The 19796-nt window shown below is 30.6% G+C and overlaps 1 protein-coding gene and 1 pseudogene across 2 annotated transcripts; both read left to right on the top strand.

Annotated features, from left to right (window-relative positions):
* The first annotated feature begins 687 nt into the window (after positions 1-687).
* Positions 688-3266, top strand: LOC107625487 (biogenesis of lysosome-related organelles complex 1 subunit 2). Of its 2 annotated transcripts, none has more exons than XM_016328138.3 (3): positions 688-894; positions 2469-2685; positions 2796-3266. In XM_016328138.3, exons 2-3 carry the CDS (start codon positions 2575-2577, stop codon positions 3075-3077), a joined length of 393 nt encoding a protein of 130 aa, XP_016183624.1. In that variant the 5' UTR covers positions 688-894; positions 2469-2574; the 3' UTR covers positions 3078-3266. The 2 variants fall into 2 exon arrangements, with proteins under 2 accessions (XP_016183624.1, XP_088358521.1); XM_088502395.1 differs by having other exon boundaries at positions 2553-2685.
* Positions 3267-14851: 11585 nt separating this feature from the next.
* Positions 14852-18674, top strand: LOC107616694 (ATP sulfurylase 2-like; annotated as a pseudogene).
* Positions 18675-19796: the final 1122 nt, after the last annotated feature.

Raw genomic sequence — 19796 nt, forward strand, 5'->3', positions numbered from 1 at the left:
ACATCCGACTTAGTTGATAAGAGTCGTGAATAGCAACGGTGGCGGGAGCATGGGATCTTGAAACAGTAGTGGCTGCGGCTGCACAGCTATCGCAGAATAGTGGCACTCTCAGATGGACAAACACCTCGCCTGAAAGCTCTCACTAGTGGCGTCGGCGAACTATGGATGCGGACCGGCGGGGCATTGTGGAGGCGGCGGCCCTAGAGTCGTGAATAGCAGCATAGGCAGGAGTACGAGATCGTGAAACAGCAATGGCTGCGGCTCCACAGGTGTCACCGGTCAGCAGCACTCTCGACAGACAAACACTTTGCGTCAAAGCTGCCTTCTGCAGCGACGACAAAATGTGAATGTGGACCGGCGGAGCATTGTGGAGGCTGCGTGGTGGAGGTCGAAAATGCTGTTACAGTGGGATGATAGGACTCTACGTAGTGTGAATGTGTTTAGGGGTGCTAATCCTAAATTTTCAAATTTTAAAATCTGAAAATATTTAATAAGTTTTACATTGCTTTTTTAATTCGTTGTTCGCATTGTTTAGTATATACATTATTTTTTTATACTTTCTCAAACAATTTTACATTAACAGTAAATCAAAATTAAATTTTATAAGAATCAATTTTAAAAACCTCAACTTATTTGGATTACTTCTATTTTTTTTTTTAACCTTTTGATGTTCCTAAAAATGGACAGGACGGGTATTTTCTCAGGAAAAAAAATCTAACCCCACCAGCCCAATTCATGCTCCTCTTCAGCTTTCTTCTCCCTTGTCCCTCGTACCAGCGCCTCTCTCCTCTGTCTTTCTGAGCCGGCGACTCCTTCCCTCCACCGACGCCTTGCTATCTCCTGTCGTCACCTCCCGTCGCGCCGTCTTGACCGTTGCTTCGCTGTGTCGTTCCGGTAGGTCCTCTGTCCTCTGATCCCTTGCTGTCTTCTTGAGTTGTTATTGCCTTAGTTATTTTTTTGTAATTTGCTGTGTCTTTATTGCTGTTTTGTTGAATTTGTTGCTATGTTGTTGAGTTTTTGTTGTTATTGATGATAAACTTTGGTGTTGGGCAAAGTATTACATTGCATTGGATGCCTGTCCCAAAAGCAATATAATTCAAACCTGAAACCTGCCTCCAAGATGTGTATATTCAACAATGACACCTGAAAGAAGTGCAAATTTATTATTTTTACCACCACATGCAAGATGCAACTCTTGCTCCCTTAAGTAGCAAAATGCATAGAACTCTCTGCAACTCCATGGCATCAATCAACCCTTCTTTGTTCTCATCATAGACATCAAAATCTTGTTTCACCTCATCATTGCTTTGTTATCTTTATCCTGTCAAATTAAAATTGTTATCTTACTAGTATATGTGCCTGCGCATAGCGCTATGCGCGGGGAAGTGCTTATATATCATTTAGAAAAATATTGGACCATGGACTATGCAGACTATATATTGGTAGACTAGATTGGCCATATAGCAGTAGAAACTTTGGACGTTGCAGGCTATATGTTGGTAGAATTGACATTCTATGGCTGTTTAATAGTACTCTTAACTATATATCTACCAAGGTCATTCGTTATCTTTTTTAAATACGAGGCACAGATTAGTTTAACAATTTATTAGGTGTTAACTTGTAAAGATTGAATCTATTAGATTGCTATTTTTTATAACAAGGGTACAAATATTTTCATGTAAAACTCTCCATGCTTCAAAGATGTCTGTGTAGTATTTGCTAATTTACCACAAAAAGATTAGAATAAAAACACTCAATCAATTCACATTCAAATGATGAAATTGGGGGAAGGATAGATATCACATAAACAGCCACAATGTCAATGTGTTACCGAGGCTAGCATCTAAAGGTCCCATACAAATATGCTCTTATATCTCTTGCACATCCACAAGTCTAGGAATTAAAAATTCTTTAACTGACTTGCAGAGAAATTCTTTAATGGTAGATTGATGGTGGTCTATGCCTCTATGTCCGCATCACCTCTGTGCAGGTTAAAATTAAGTTGTGTTCATTCTGTTAAGGTGAAACTAAATTATACTTCCTCAAATATATTAGATTCTCCATGTCCAGCCACTATATTTGGTATTTACCCATTAAGAATCACTGTTTCATTCACCTCAAAATAATAGAACACAAATAAGTTCCTCATTTAGTTAAAGGATAAAACCGAATCAGCCTTGTAGCTTTTCAGCTCCTGCAGATTCCAGTAGCACCTAACCTTGCATTGACAAATTCTAAGAGTAAGTGATCAAAGGACTAAATTAGAATATAGCTCAAAAGATAAGATTTATAATTTTTTTTAGAAGTTGAAGGGAAAAATTTTAAATAATAAAAAAAGAGGAAAGAAAAATGAAAGACAAGAAACCAAAATAATCTATTTACAACTAATTAGAAGGTTTTCTTCTTCTTTTTTCTTTTCTTGTTAAATTTTATTTTGATTATATATATATATATATATGAAACAACAGCGGTCTGGACCTCAAAAACAACAAGTGGTTAGATCACCATCTTCGGTTTCTCCATTACTACAACCCTTCCCTTGCAAATTGCAGTCTTAACTACCCGGTGTGAACCATGGATGGTGCAAACAATGGTGAACCACAAAATCAGAAGCGTGATGAACTTACAGAGTCACTCAATGATCTCTTTAGCAGCATTAGCACAATGATCAAATCGGAGCTTCAGGTAAAAACCGTTGTCTCAAACAATTCCAATGAATTACAAATCATGTAAACTATCCGAGGATACAACATTATTTGGAATATCAAGTTTGACAATGGTTTTATGTGAGTTAGGGGACTAATAATCAACTTGAGTTATTAGAGAAGATGAATGTGAGGGTTGCGGAAGAGTACAAAGGTTACGGCGACTTAGCTTCAGGGTTGAGGGTTTTTGTGGAGCAGTTGAAATGCAAGAGTGATAGCTTCAACGAATATGTTGAGCAGATTGATGCCATAGAGAAGCAAGTAACTGAATTTGAAGTTGTGGTCTCTATGCTTGACAAATATGTGTGTTTGTTGGAATCAAGAGTGCAGTCTGTGTACCAAACTAGGCTTCATCCTCCTCCTAATAATTAGATAATATAAATATGTATAGATTTGATTTGGTAACTTGCTTACATAGTGATTTTGAGTGTTTTATCTTGTGTTAACCAGTTAATGACAGAGAGGTTGTATTGTATTCCCTTAATACCGGTGCTAGTATATTTTCCATGAAGTAATTTTATTACAACTCATTAATTACATTAATCTTGGCTTTCTTCCTGAGAGACAGGTTTTACGCAAGCTATAATCATTGCTTTGTCCTCAAAATTAAATTTAATAAGTGTCATTGATAAACAGCAACGAGATGAAACGACAGAGTATAAATTTAACTCAAAAGGAATAATTACACAACCAAACAAATAAGTTATCTAAACATATGAATTTGATTAGTTGTAAAATTATTTATAGTATTGTGTATTAAAATTAAACTCATAAATGAAATGCTTAAATATTTATGTGTAAAATTCAAATTATATTTCTGTTATTTATGTTTTGGTTTCTTACAAAATATACTTTATTATTTATTATAATTAAATTGAAGTGAATAAATTTTAATAAATAAATTAGAATCATGTTAGCATGATGAACTATGATAGAGATCTACACTACGTAACTGGCCCAAAAATTTTACAACGGAAAAAAACTGGCCCAAAAATTTTAAAACGGAAAAAAATCTTCTGGGGTTAGATTGGTCACCAAATACACAAAAGGAGGGATAAAATAGACAAATAGCAGGAGGTATATTTAACTATTAGTACTTAGATAAGTGAAAAAAAAGAAGTACGATTCAAACACACTAGAACACCGATATCTAGTTAACATTTTAAACAAGTCCTACTGCTACGAGACATAATGAAACTTCTTGGAGTAACAGTACTAAGCATTCTATCGCGGCTATCATGAAGTGTGAATATTTGTGCTTTCTCTCTTTAGATAGTTCAATAGCCTTTTTTACCATCTCTTTTTCGTTATAATCTCCATATGTTTTCTAAATGGCAATAGTTTACTGACAATTCCTGCAATTTTGGATTCTTTCTACAATGTTTGTAACATGTATCGCTCTTAATTCTTATATAATGTTATTGGAAATCACAACCAATATCTACCAGGAATAAAACAGAATCGGAATGAAATCGAACTAAATAATTTACATGGAGGGGGATAAAATTAATATGCCATCAAAGAATATTTTTTAATTTAAATTATTTAAATATAATATTTATAGAAATATGTAATTTGTAACATATTTACGTATTTGTGTGTATTTTATACATCTTGGGTACAAAGCAATCAAAACCTACAAAAGTATAATTCGGATATTTTGTATCCAGGATACAAACAATTTAAAAGTCTGTGCATAAATTGGATGCACTGTACCCGATATACAACGATAAGCAATTTTCTAATATTGTATCCGGAATATACATCACAAGAAAAACGACCTGTCGACACACTATTTTTTGCCACGTTTTAAAAGTGTGGCAAAAAATGGTCAATAACCACACTTTTATGAGGGTGGCGACTGATTAGTGATTCGTCTACGTTTTTTTTGCCACGCTTCTAAAGCATGGTCATAAGAAAAAACCAGCACGCTTTTATGAAGGTGGTGACTTATTAGTAATTTGGCCATACTTTTTGTCAAGCTTCAAAAGCGTAGCCATAAAAGAAAATAGGTATGCTTTTAAGGCGTGACTAGTTTGTCTTCCTACGATCACGCTTTTAAACAGGTATTGTATCGGGAATATGTGCTTAAATAAATAGGGATCTCTGCACCCTAGATATATAACAAAAACACCTATATAAATAATTTCTTGACCAACTATTCATCACACTACATCCATCTTAATTCTATCTATTCTTTCTCTCCTTTTTTTTCCAAAAAAATGGCTAGTAATAAGTTTTTTTTGTAGTAGTAGTTTATCCCAATGGGATCATTAAAAATGGTGATAAGGGAGTAATATTTGAGTGCAATTCACTTGTAATGCTGCGCACTTTTCGTGTTGGTTCTCTCGATGCGCTTAAGAATGTCATCTTAAGCAATATGGGGCGATCAATTCGAAGGATTGGCCGAGTAGCATATAGATTCCTATCAGCTGTCTAGTAGAGATTTTATTAATAGGACGTTTTAGGTTGAAGACAATAAGCATGTTAGTACAATGTTTGATGTGCATGCTAGACTAATGTCGTAATATGTGATGGAGTCATATGCTGAGATTCGTGACGTGTTTGGTGGTTTTGGGCCGTCTTCTTTAATACCCCATGCAGTCCTGATCCCGGCAAGGCCTTTTCACTTCACCAATCCGGGGAATAGTATTGACGTAGAGTTGAGTGAGTCTGATTCAGATTATGTTGTTGACACCAAGTCATCCAACAATAATGAGTCTTCTGGGGAGTATGTGTCGGATACTCCAACTGGTGGAGGTATTCGATTTCTTCTTCCTCCCCCTTGGAACTGCCATGTGGAGTGCCCATGAAACTGTTAAAAATCTCTAGTGCAGCCGTCTATCAGATCACCATTTGTATGCAATTCAAGATGGTATGTCACATCCTGCAGTGTGATATAGTAACCTCGTCCTACGAAAGGTAAAAAGTATAGGTTTTTGGTTTTCACCACTCTACAAATACAGAGAATAAGACATCATCGAAAATGAAATTCTTTAGTTCTACTGCATGTCTGAACCCAGCCTCCTGATATAAGGTAATAGCACTTTAGGCGGCGAGAACCCCAAAGTCATACAACGTGCCAAGAGCAACCGAGATGACTGTACAACTACTATTCATTAGTCTCCTAAAACTTATTACCTATTGTGTTTAATATTTCTCTATAATAAAATAATTATAAATATAACTTAATTAAATTTAAGTATGACTCATTAAATAATTTAACGCATATGGACTGTATGTAAGAAAATGGATTATTTACTTAATAATATAATTTAATTAAATTTAAGCATGAGTCATTAACTAATTTAATACATAAAAAATATATTATTTAATTAATATAAGAATAAAAAATAAAAAAATAATGATTTCATAATAAACTAACACGACAAATAAAAATTATTTCATATATACCTAATCAAATTCTAATGTTCTAGTCTTTCAACAAATCTCATCCGGATAAATATTAAACATCTAATTAACATATAATGTGGTATCAACTAAAAACTAAATAAATCAAAATATATTAACTAATTAACTATTGAAAATAACAGATACACAAATTGACCTCAAAATTCAATATTCCGACTACATGCTAAGTTGCATTCTATCTGTTAATATTTTCTAATCGGACGTAACACTTTCATCTAGCCATGTATGTTTTTAAAACCATCCAAAACTCAAAAAAATTTAGAATGAAGATAAGGATCTCGGCTACACGTTTTATATAGCATTCTAATGCATCTCATGTACTGTGTTCGCTTTTCTATTATGCACATATTTTGGATATACAATACCCGATTACTGCGTTTTGAATATATTCTGGTAGCACTTTGTTGTGTTTCGTCGCGTTGTTTCATATCCAGGATATAGTGTACCCAATTTAAGACACTGTACCCAGGATATGAAATATTTTGCATATATGTAAATACACGTTATATTATACATTTTTATTAATATTATATTTAAATAATTTAAATAAAAAAATTCTGCCAACAAAATAGATAAATATATAGAAAAAAACTAATATTTTAAGATATATTTTTTTTTAATAAATGGGACAAAAATTACAGAATAACATTCTAAAATATATCTACTATATTTAACGGTAGTTATGACATAGTATATTATAGTAAGATTTTCTTTTACTACAATTTGTAAAACAAAGTGAGTATTAAAAGGTATAACAATTCTAGTTTATATTAATTATAATACTCAAAATTTTACTACACACTACAGGAGAATTCAATTAGAAAACACACGAAACTTTGAACTTGCTTAGTTGTTTCTTGCCATTAATGCCATATGTATAGCGGTTTTCTTGGTGTATTGAGACTTCAGACCATCTCATATATATAGGCAATGACAAGTTCTCTAGCCACATCTAAAGCAGGGCATTAAAATTTCAAGAAGACATTGGTGGTGGAGTGGTTGGAGATATTATTAAAAATGTAAGCTATGACATCACAATGTTCTAATAAGTGGTATCGAAGTTTTTTGTTGCCTATAAATTAGAGATGATCTAAAGTTTTAATACATTAAGAAAAATACTAAACACATAGCAAGAAGCAACGAAGCAAGTTCAAAGTTTCGAATATTTTTTAAGTAATAAGTTCTCTTCTAATGTAGTGATGTAATATTGTAGAGAATGTATAGTTAAATTCTGAGTGTTATATATATATATATATATATATATTTGATTATACCCTCTAGTAAATATTTAAATGTATGCAATCTTTTCTTTTGGTATATCTTGTTAGACAAAACCTTGATAAACATTTTTTTTATCCAGGTTTTCCGCAATAAATCAGCAGTTTTTTCATCAATTACTTATCTTAATATGTTGTTTGCCAAGCATAATTGAATTGTACTTCTTGCTTTTGCCATTATCTCTATCTTTTAATTCTCAAATAATTTTTTCAGCAATTCTATTTATTCCATTCACTGTTTTTGTTATATATGTCTTGCTGATCTAGTAACGCTTGTACCTTTAATTTTTATAATTGAAAGTCATTAAAACTGTTAAATTTAATTTCACCATTTTAAATTTTTAAATCGACATCTTATATCAGGATTTTTTTAAATAAAATAAAAAAATTATTTATTTTTTCAAATAAGATATTTCAGTTTTATTTTTTAGAATACGTTTTTTTTTAATAAAGGCAAGTTCGCCGTATCTCTGCGAACTTTATATAAATTATAGAGTTCGTCGCACCCCAGCGAACTCTATGATGAATTCGGTGCACTATATAAATTCAATGGGATTATTTTCTTTTATCCTTTTTTTTTCCCAATCTCTTCCAAATTTACTCTGTTCCTCCTTTCTATCTTTTCGACATCCATAAAATTCGTTGTGGACGACATTCTTAATTCCATATCAATAAACAATAAGATTAGTTATTAGAGTTAATTTTTTTAGCTTAGTTAGAGTTACTGTTTACATGTTAGAAAAAATTATTAGTTATAGGTTCCATGTTAGTTAGAATAACAAATTTACTGTTTACATGTTAGTTGGACTTACTGTTAACTATTGTTATGTTAGGTAGATTTTTTATGTTACTGTTTTTAAGTATAGTTGCTGTTTATTGTCTATAAACATGTTAATTAGTATAACAAAGTAAATTGCTAGTTAGTTTAGTTAGAATAATTAGTTTACATTGTGAATTAGAAGGTAATTAGTGAAATAATTAATTAGGTTAAGTTAGACTAAAAAGAAATGTGATTAGTAAAATTTAGGGTTCAGTTAGTTATTAATTAATTAGTTAGTTGACGACGTCAGTTAGTTGGGGCAGAATTAAAATTAGTAAATTTATAAGCTATTTTGGATTTAAATATTTTTTTAATAATTTAGTTAACGTAAAAGGAATTGAGTTTAGTGTGTGTGATTTCATTTTACTAGATTATATTTAGATGGAGCAGTAGTTATTGGGTTATAAGGATGAGATGTACAGATTAGATCACGTTGAGCACATTGCTGGCAGGCTTGATCGAGTGGTATACTTTTTCACTATTTTTATTTTATTATAATTAATAAGCGGTGAACTTGTTATTATATGTGTTCACTGTCCCAGTTTTTTCAATTTTTTTATTTTCATTTGGTAGGCACCTCAGATCTTGCGCACCAGGCAGAATCTGATGACATGGCCGCCAGAGCAGATTAAGCCATATCTCAGATGAGTCGGGTTTGAGTATGTGGCCTATATGGTCAAGTTCGAGCACGATTGGCCGCTTGCCTCGGCGTTAATAAAGAGGTGGAGGTCTGAGTCCCACACGTTTCATCTACCGTGCGGGGAGATGACTATCACCCTGCAAGACGTGGCCTATCAGCTAGGACTCAGGATTGACGGTGATCCTGTAAGTGGATGCATATGTGGGTGGGAGCAGCACCATCAAGGACGGACCATCGAGGAGTTAGGTGAGCAGATTCTGGGTGTTGTTCCCGACCAATCCGAAGTCATTGCATTGAGATTCAACCTCGTGAAATGATTCGGCCGGTCATATGGTCGAAAACTGGCAGGCTGTGTCAGAGCGATTTGTGTCTCACCGTAGTAGTTCATCTCTTCTTCCTCGTCACCATCATCAGGAATTTCGGGTGATTCTTCGTCAGCATCGTCTCCGTCATCGGGGTTAACTTCATAATGATCCATCATCGGGTCTCTGATAGCAGAATCATCATGACTTTCAACACCGTCATCCATTAAGTCAACGTTACAAACTTCAACATTAGACTCCTCCTGATTATCCTCAGGTGGCATATTTAGATCCACCATCATCCTTCTGATAGTTTGTCTAACAGCTCCACTCAACAGACTATCATCGACAGTATTTGCAGATGATCATCGGTCACCAAACTCAACTAGAAACACGAATAATTCCAACAGATAAACATTTGTCCATCGGTTGTGCCACGACCTTATAAGCCGTACGTCCTCGTCGTCGTGCAAACGGTACCTAATTCAAAACAATAGAAATATTTCTCACAACCGTAGTTTGATAAATATACTAGTAATAGAGAGAATACAACTGTAATATACTTTTTATAAAACAAACTGCCATCTACTTCGGTCGGATATCTGTAGTAAATTTTTTCACCATTTTTGCCTCTTACTGTCTGATGGAATGCAACATCAAATTCTTCAAAGCTGTTAAACTGTTGATTTCCGGTGTCATATAAGTAATTATCGGTTGCTCCGATCTAAAAACGATTGAACTTTCTTCGTTATACACTATTTCACCATCGTAATAAATGGATAACAATGGATTCCTTGACATCGTAGAGAAAATGTCAATAGTAAAAAAGAAAGTAAATAAAGAAATTGTGCCTCTCTGATCCGCTTTTCAACAGTCTGCTTTTATTTTAGAAACCTAACATAAAGTTTGCTAGAGGTATGGCAAACTCTATATAATTTATATAATTTGTCAGAGAGTGCGGCGAACTTGTCTTTATTACTAAAAAAAATTATATTTTAAAAAATAAATCTAAAATATCTTGCTTGAAGAAATAAATAATTTTTTTATTTTATTTAAAAAAAATCCTCTTATATTAAGATAAATTTTTTTCTAATATAAAAAGTCAGACAAACCTGCAACTACGCAAAGTATATGCAGAATTAAACTTTTATTCTAAAAACAAGTGACTTTAATACCACTTGTTAGGAATAGGATAGAGTTAGAGTGAAAATAAGTTAATTAATTTACGTAGAGAGTGGCAGAATTAATATATCATTAAAATAGATAAAAAAAAACGAGTAATACTAATATTTTAATATGAAAAAAATTACCAAAATGAATGGGACAAAAAATAATTACGGAATAACATTTTAAAAAATATCCACTATATTTAATAATAGTTATAATATTATAATTTATTATAGTTTTTTTTTGGGCAATTTACGCATCTAAATTGTTTGACCCCCAATATTACGCAAATACATTGTTTCCAAATTTAATACGCAAATGCATTGTTTCACTATTTTATGTAAACCGCAGTAGCGGTTTATCAGATGTGCATAAACCGCTACAACCAGCCGCGGTTTATGTGTGTGAGTGTGTGAGTGTGGTAGCAGCGGTTTACGTGCGTGTGTGTGAGTGTAAACCGCTACTGGCAGTAGAGGTTTACGTGCGTGTGTGTGAGAGTGTAAACCGCTACTGCCAGTAGCGGTTTACGTGTATGTGTGTATACTATTTAAATAATATTATAAATAAAAAATTTAATTTATCATTTCACAATATAATTTAAAAAATATAAATATGCATGTAATAAATTTTTTATTTGTATTTATTATTAGAAGTGAGACCAAATTACAAATAAAAAAATACAGTCTTCAAAGTATTAAATTATATAAAGCAAGACTAATTTTTTTTATTCTCATCTCTTTTAAAATTTATAAATAATAAAATAATTTATTTTTAGCCAAAAGTTTACTAAATTATATATTTTACTCTTTAAAAATCACTTCATTCTCTTTTATTTATATCAACCATACAAAAGAAATTGGAGAGTTTGAAAAATGAGTTGTGTTCTTTGCTGCTGATTTGCATTTGAGGTTCTAGCTAAATGACTTTTTTATTTGTGCAACTTTGTTGTCTTATACCAAAAAATAAAAATTATTTGTATTTTACAGTTGATTAATTGGATAAATAATAGTGATAGCATCATAATTTTGATGAATAAAATAAAAAATATAAATATGCATGTAATAATTTTTTATTTGTATTTATTATTAAAATGAGATTAAATAGCAAATCAAAGAGTGAGTACTCACAGAGTACTAAAATATATAAACTAAGACTAAATTTTTTTTTATCTTCATCCCTTCTAAAACTCATGAATGATAAAATAATTTATTTTTAGTAAAAAATTCACTAAAGCATACACTTTTTCTTTAAAAATTACTTCATTTTTTATCCATATAAATCATATGATTGCAAAAAATATATACTCCGTTTTCTTTCTCTCAATTTTTTTGTAACTTAATTTAGCATAAACAAACATTTTTTCTAATCAACGTAAACCGTTAGAGGAACACAGAAACTGCTAAATTAAGTTACAAAAAAATTGAGAGAAAGAAAACGGAGTATATATTTTTTGCAATCATATGATTTATATGGATAAAAAATGAAGTAATTTTTAAAGAAAAAGTGTATGCTTTAGTGAATTTTTTACTAAAAATAAATTATTTTATCATTCATGAGTTTTAGAAGGGATGAAGATAAAAAAAAATTTAGTCTTAGTTTATATATTTTAGTACTGTGTGAGTACTCACTCTTTGATTTGCTATTTAATCTCATTTTAATAATAAATATAAATAAAAAATTTATTACATGCATATTTATATTTTTTAAATTATATTGTGAAATGATAAATTAAATTTTTTATTTATAATATTATTTAAATAGTATACACACATACACGTAAACCGCTATTGGCAGTAGCGGTTTACACTCACACACACGCACGTAAACTGCTGCTGGCAGCAGCGGTTTACACTCACATACACGCACGTAAACCGCTACTGGCAGTAGCGGTTTACATAAAATAGTGAAACAATTCATTTGCGTATTAAATTTAGAAACAATGTATTTACGTAATATTGGGGTCAAACAATTTAGATACGTAAATTGTCTTTTTTTTTTTTTTTTATAATCTCTTTCTGTATTGCATGCCGATAAAATTGGCTATGAAATAACCAAATTATTTTTATAACCATAAAAGATCGATAAGTTATATTTTATAAAGAGAAAATAAAAAAAATCAATAAATTTAATGTACAATATGTATAATAATAGTAAAACCAAAATTAACATGATAATTAAGTTAATTAATTTTTAATAAATTTTAATTTAAAATTTAAAATAAATAAGAATTTACAACAGTTATGTATATTGCAAAAACGGCCTCTTTCTCTTATGTGATGTGACTTTCTTCTCGTCCAGTTTTTTCCTATCTCACCGGTGTTGCGTCGTCACCAACAGCAGCTACCGTCACCCATAGTTTTGCTGTCGCCCATAACAATTAAACTCATTCACAATTCGAACGGTTACTCCTATTCTCATAATATGCTTCCAATTTCTGGTCCACTATTGCTGCCGCAGCCTCACCTACGCCGTTGCAACCCCTCCCAGCCGACCATGCCGCCGACGTTACCGCAGACTCCAGCTGACGTTGCCACAGGTTCTCGCATACGCCGCCAAGAGCTCAATGATGCCGCTATTTGAATTAACCGTGTGAGTATGGTAGATGTAATGCACGCGTGCGTGAAGGCAATATTAAACCCAACACTCAATTGCTTACTTTTGATTCTCACTCATGTCTCCTCATCTGTTCAAAATTTTTTTTTTCATTTTTGTTTCTCTAGTTTTATGGTTATATCAAATCATAAGACTTAAGTGCCAAATTATACATTTTTTTTAATAAAAATTAAATTATTGGATGATCATAATTGCTTCTTCTGTTTATTCATTTTCTTCTTCTTCTATTTTAATGGTCAATTTAGGATGGTCATTTTAGTAGGTATGCGGATGGTTATTTTAATTTTTATGTAGATGATTATTTTGATTGGATTGGGTTTAATTATATATAATTAAAATATGTTAGATGTTCAATTCATTAGGTATGCAGATGATTATTTTTATCCTTAAGTGGATGGTTATTTTTACTAAGGGTGAGTGTCGTGTAGCAAGTCAAGCAGCGACGGTGAAGTGGGATGATTATTGATGAAGGTGGAGTGGCCGCCGGTTAAAAAAGAAGAAAGTATTGGAGTGAAATGTTTTAGTAAATTAGGATTTTAGATGGTTATTTTTTTGAAATAACTAACTAGATTTTTTTAAAATTTAAAATTTAAAATTAGGGGATTTAAAATTTGATGTGAAATAATTGAATAAGAGTTTTTGAATTTAGGTAATTTGTGAAGTGGTTTTTATTATTTATTCCTATCGGATTAAATAACTAGCCCATTATACATATTGTCAAGATTTTTCATTGTCTTCCTAGCGAATTCATCAAACAAAATACTCAATCATTGAATTTTGTTGACTTTATTAATAAAAAACGTTAAATTCTTAAATTAATCCTCCATGGTCGTCTTCAATCTCTTAGGTAGCGTTTGGTGGAGAGACAGAGACAGAAAGACTGAGACTGAGACTGAGAGACAAAGACTAAGAGACAGAGATTGAAATAAACTTCAGTATTTTGTTTAGTGCAAAGTGAGAGACATAAATTTAAACATGAATGAAATTCTAATTTAATTTGTACAAAGGATAAAATTAAAATTAATTAATTGAAATGAAGGTATTTTAAATATAAAATATTATTAAAGTTTCAGTCTCAATCTTTAAAAATTTTAGTCCCATGTGTCTTCACTTTTTGAAAGTACTAAAATACTGAAATTTTAGGATAATACTGAGTCTCAGTCTCTCGATCTTTATCTCAATATCTCAAAACAAACGCTACGTTAAAGTCCTCGACCAAATACATTAACAATAATCAAAATCATTACCACCATTTTTTCCAATTCTAAAGTTCTAACCCTCTTCTGTCACTATTTAAAAAAAATTATTAATATAAAAATTTAAATAATAAATTATTTATTTTTATAAAATATATATTAAAAATAAATTAAACAAGGTATGCATTTATATAAAAGTAGCTAATGACTAATTAGCAGCTGATTTTTTTATATCAACGTAACAATTTTATAAAAATGAAAAATATATATGTTCCTGGCTGCATGTTTGGTGCATCGATGGCCAACATTTTCTTTTCTCCACAAGCGCTAAAAAGTCAAAATAAAAGCACTAGAGAGCCACTTGTGTTTCATGGTCCTCTACCGTTACAATATTTTCGCCATGATCATAGACACCATTTTAGTTTCTCGTTAAACTCTCTACACATAGTATTTTCTTGTGTTGCACTACAACATTAGTTATTTGTTAATTTCTCTCTCTCAAGAAAACATAATATAACTTCCCATTATAGAATAATAATGTCTCTAACAATCAAATTACATCTAACATCCCAACTCAACAACCTCGGACACAAGAGCAAACACAATCTTGCCAAATCTATTTACAACATTAACCCATTGATCACTATCAAGAAGTGCAAGGTGAAGCAAAGAATAAAGTGCAATAATAGTAATAAGAATATGATAAAGAGCTCATTGATAGAGCCTGATGGAGGTACATTGGTGGATCTGATAGTGCCGGAGAGCCAAAGAGATTCGAAGATGGCGGAGGTAGAGTCGATGGCGAAGGTGAATCTCACGAGAATTGACATGGAGTGGGTGCATGTGATAAGTGAAGGGTGGGCTAGCCCATTGAGAGGGTTCATGAGGGAGAGTGAGTACCTTCAGAGTTTGCATTTTAATTGTTTGAGAATGGAAGATGGCTCTGTTGTGAATATGTCCCTTCCGATTGTGTTGGCAATTGACGATGAAACAAAAGGGAGAATTGGCTCATCTTTGCATGTTGCTTTGGTTGGGCCTCTTGGAGATTGTGTTGCTATTCTTCGAAGGTTAGTCTTCCTTTTTCACCAAATTAAATTAAACCCTTCTTGTTTCTAGGTTAGTTTATTGTTCAATACTTGAATTGTTATGAACATTTATTTTAACGATGAGAACTCTGCATATCTTGTATTGTATCTCGTGTCTGTATCAATACAACATTTTTTGCAGTATTGAAATATACAAGCATAACAAAGAAGAAAGAATTGCCAGAACATGGGGAACAACTGCTCCAGGATTGCCTTATGTTGATGAAGTGATTACTCCATCAGGGGATTGGTTAATTGGAGGAGATTTGGAAGTTCTAAAACCAATCAAATATAGTGATGGACTTGATAACTATAGACTCTCCCCTAAACAACTTCGGAAAGAATTTGAATCGCGTAATGCTGATGCAGTTTTTGCATTCCAGTTAAGAAACCCAGTGCATAATGGTCATGCTTTGTTGATGAATGATATTCGGAAGCGCCTATTGGAAATGGGATACAAGAATCCAATTTTGTTGCTTCATCCTCTTGGAGGTTTCACAAAGGCTGATGATGTACCCTTGGATGTTAGGATGGAACAACATAGCAAGGTGATTATACTCCCAAAATACTATAACTGTTGTTGTTGGCCTAGTGAAAATGGTAGAAATTCAGATTCAGATACAGTTAACTTTCTATAAAGTTGATAATTGAAATTCCTTAGATGACAATTTAATCAAATCTATTAAATTATTTAACGATTTTTAATTATTAATTTCACTGAAGTTAACGACACTTGAGTTTTTACCAATAAAAATTGCTTGATCTAAGTATTCATTAATTGTCAAGTTAGGTCTTAGAAGATGGTGTTCTTGATCCTGAGACTACCATAGTGGCCATATTTCCATCACCGATGCATTATGCAGGACCAACGGAAGTGCAGTGGCATGCCAAGGCACGAATAAATGCCGGTGCCAACTTCTATATTGTTGGTCGGGATCCTGCCGGCATGGCTCATCCAACTGAGAAAAGGGATCTCTATGATCCTGATCATGGCAAAAAGGTTCTCACCATGGCTCCTGGCCTTCACAAGCTTAACATTTTGCCTTTCAAGGTAACAAGTCTTCTCTTCATGCTCCTCTCTCTATATAATTTCAATAATAATATAACTTCAACAACTTGTCCTCTATTTTAACTTAAAAATGTTACAGCCGATTAGAATTTATTATTGTTTATCGTTAATTAGTTGTTAATTTAAGAGGTTGGGGATTCGAGTTTTCTATATCTTTGATAAAAAAAAATTAGTTGTTAATTTAAGTTTTTTTAGTTTAATTAATAATATATTTTATTTTATATTTTTAAATATTAATAACTAACTAATTATAAAAATAATAAATTTTAATAATTTTTTAACTTTCTTCTTCTTAAGTTTTCTTTGTTATCCTCTATAATTTCCGGTATTCTTTTGTTATACCGTAAAATTTTAGCTGGACAATACTTTTTTTTAATTTTTGTCTTATTTTTTATAAAATGAAGACCATTTTAATAAAAATATTAAAAATATCATTTTTTAAAGACATTTACATGTGTTATATTATTATTGAATATCTTTATTAAATCGATTAATAATTTATTTTTTAATAAATAAGAACAAAATTGATTTATTATAGTAACAATAATAAATCCAATTGCCAGCATTATAATTATTAGACCTAATTTAATCTAATCCAATTACATAATCTAAATCGAAATTCTTTTATAAAAAGACAAATATATTATTGACTTTTGTTTTGCGAACATTATTTAAATCTCTAAAAATTTAAAAATATAATTAAATTCTTAAAAAAAATTAAATTTATTGTTATTATTATAAAAAAAACTAATTTTATTCTAATTTATTAAAAAATTTAAAAATAATCAGATGTCCAATAATAATACAACACGTAAATATCTTTTTGCATCTTCTTATGGGAGCATCCCCTTACCTAACACTAGTCAATTCTTATTTTTAGTTTTTTTACACTAAAATTATTGGTCTTTTGTCTGATGACAATTGTTGCTTTTCTTTCCATATTTGAATTACAGGTGGCAGCTTATGATAATAGGGAAAATAAGATGGCATTTTTTGATCCCACCCGTGCTAAGGATTTCCTTTTTATATCCGGAACCAAGGTATCTGATTCTCATTATTCCAAGATCTATTTACTATCACGAGTAGCTAGCTAATTCTTCATTTCTTATTGAATTATGATATAGACAATCTATCACATGTACCGAATGAAAATGGATTGAATTGAGTCGAGTTGACGAACTTGATTCATGTTGTATATATATCTTAAGTTTAGGTTTGTTATTTTGTATAAGTTTTTTTTTTTTTTTTAATGTTTGAGTTTAACCGATTTAAAAATCTAATAAATTCATAAAACTATTTAAAAAATTTATTTCATAAATTATAACTCAAAATAAAAAATTTTAAAATATCTAATAAACATTAAATGCATTCTATCATTTATAATTCATAATATGTAAATTACAATTTATTTACATATTAATTATTAGTCACATATCATAATTATATTTACTTAAAATTTATAAATATAATTTTTTTAAACAAAAAAATCACCATCTTAATTAATCTTGATTATCAATTTTTTTAAAGTTTTGCTTTAAATTTATTATGAATCTATAGTTGAAAGTTCTACTTAAGAATAATTTATTTAAAAAAAAATATTTTGATAAATCGATCCAACGAATTTCATCATTTTTTTAAAAGTTTGTAATATGAACTTTTTAACTTATAGACATTATAAAAAGTTTAAATTTGACCTGTGTAATAAAGTCAAGCCTAAAACGAATTGAAGCATTAAGGTTAGTGTCAAATCATTGCTCTTGCTCTTGCTTATGTTTCTTGGTTAGAGTTAGCTTCCAAAAAAATTGTGTTCAAAGTAGTTGTAAAATTTTAGTAATAAATATAGGGTCTTATTAACATGCGTTCTTAGAACGCATTTTAAGAATATCGTAGAAGAAAACATTTTATTAAAATTTTTAAAAAGATAAATTTTTTCATATTTTAATGCATTAAATGCATCGGAATTTAAAAAAGCAATTATTACTAATTTCTTAAAATGTGCTCTAATTAGAGTACAAAATAATGAAATCCGTAAATATATGATCTATAATATGATTATCTATATTTGAGAGGGAAGTGAACACTAAATTGTGAGCTACCCCTTAAGATGATGTTAATTCTTTAAACTTATTCACTTGCATGTAAGATTGTGTTTGTTCAAAATAAGAACTCTCTGTCAACGAGAACTGATCCACAAGATTTTATTAATATATTTGGATGATTTATTTTGTAGATGAGGGCTTATGCAAAAAATGGTGAAAATCCACCAAATGGTTTTATGTGCCCATCTGGATGGAAGGTTCTTGTCGAGTATTATCAAAGTTCGCAAGCCGAAGAGGCATCACAATAGCCAAAGGTGTTATCTACCTAGATATTAGTCAATAGTCATAGATGTTTAATTTTTCGAGTAAATATTTAAATTTCTTGAAGTTTAAAATGAATTAATTTAATTATTGAAATTTAAGATATAAGTCACGTTGATTCTTTAACATTATTTGCATATGACAAATGTCAAGTCATTCCGAAGGAGGAGTGCCGAAGTTGCGGATCTGGGAGTGCCATTTTTTATGCATGGTCTTCCACAGCAAATTTAAGGAAGCACAAGCATATTCTATTCTTTTTTTAATGTTGTAATATATTGATATTTTCTTATAAAATCATCCTCAAAACTCAAAAAGTTAATTGTAGACTTGTAGCTTCACGCAAAAATTATTGCATATGAAATCTCATCTAGTCCGAAAATCTTTACAAATTACAAAGGCCATTTGAATCTTATAACCTTATAGGTTACCAATGAATCATATTTTATTGGGCTATCTCTCATGATGTTAATCACGCGTGTCAATTACTTACAAATTATTAAATTTTATTAAGTTAAAATTCAAAAATTACATAAAACAAAATATAGTGGACTTTAAAACCTGTAGGACATAATATTACAATAAATAATTTTAGAATAAATAAACTTCTTTAGAAGTGTTGTCTAATCAAATTTTTTAGTAATTAAGTTAAACTGAATTTTGCTATACATGATTTTTAACAGTTTATGTACCTTTTTTTTCTTCTTCTTTTGAATCTTCTATCCTTTTTTTTCCTTTTATTTTTTGTGTTATTTTAAAAATTTTATTAAAAAAAGAATAAAGAAAAAAACAAAAAAAAATGTTCAAAACGAAATGGCTAAAAATACACAAAATTGAGATTTGAATCGTGTATAGGAAACTTTTTTCTAAACACAAATATAAGTTCAGAAAGTTTATCAAGTTTTTTAGGTTTTTGAGTAACAGAAGATGTTTGCTAGTGATTTTATGAAAAATTTAAGTAGTTCAGATCTTTAAAAATACTTTTAATGAAATGAATTAAAAAAAATTAGTGATGTTACATGACTAAATTATTTTAGTAATCAAATTCAATTAAGATGATTCAATAATTTATTAGTACAATAAAAATGAATTGAAAAAAAAAAGAAGAAAAGCATTAAAAGAAAAAAAATTTT

The sequence above is a fragment of the Arachis ipaensis genome, chromosome B1 (assembly GCF_059453495.1).
Source record: "Arachis ipaensis isolate K30076 ecotype BB chromosome B1, ASM5945349v1, whole genome shotgun sequence".
Lineage (NCBI taxonomy): Eukaryota > Viridiplantae > Streptophyta > Magnoliopsida > Fabales > Fabaceae > Arachis > Arachis ipaensis.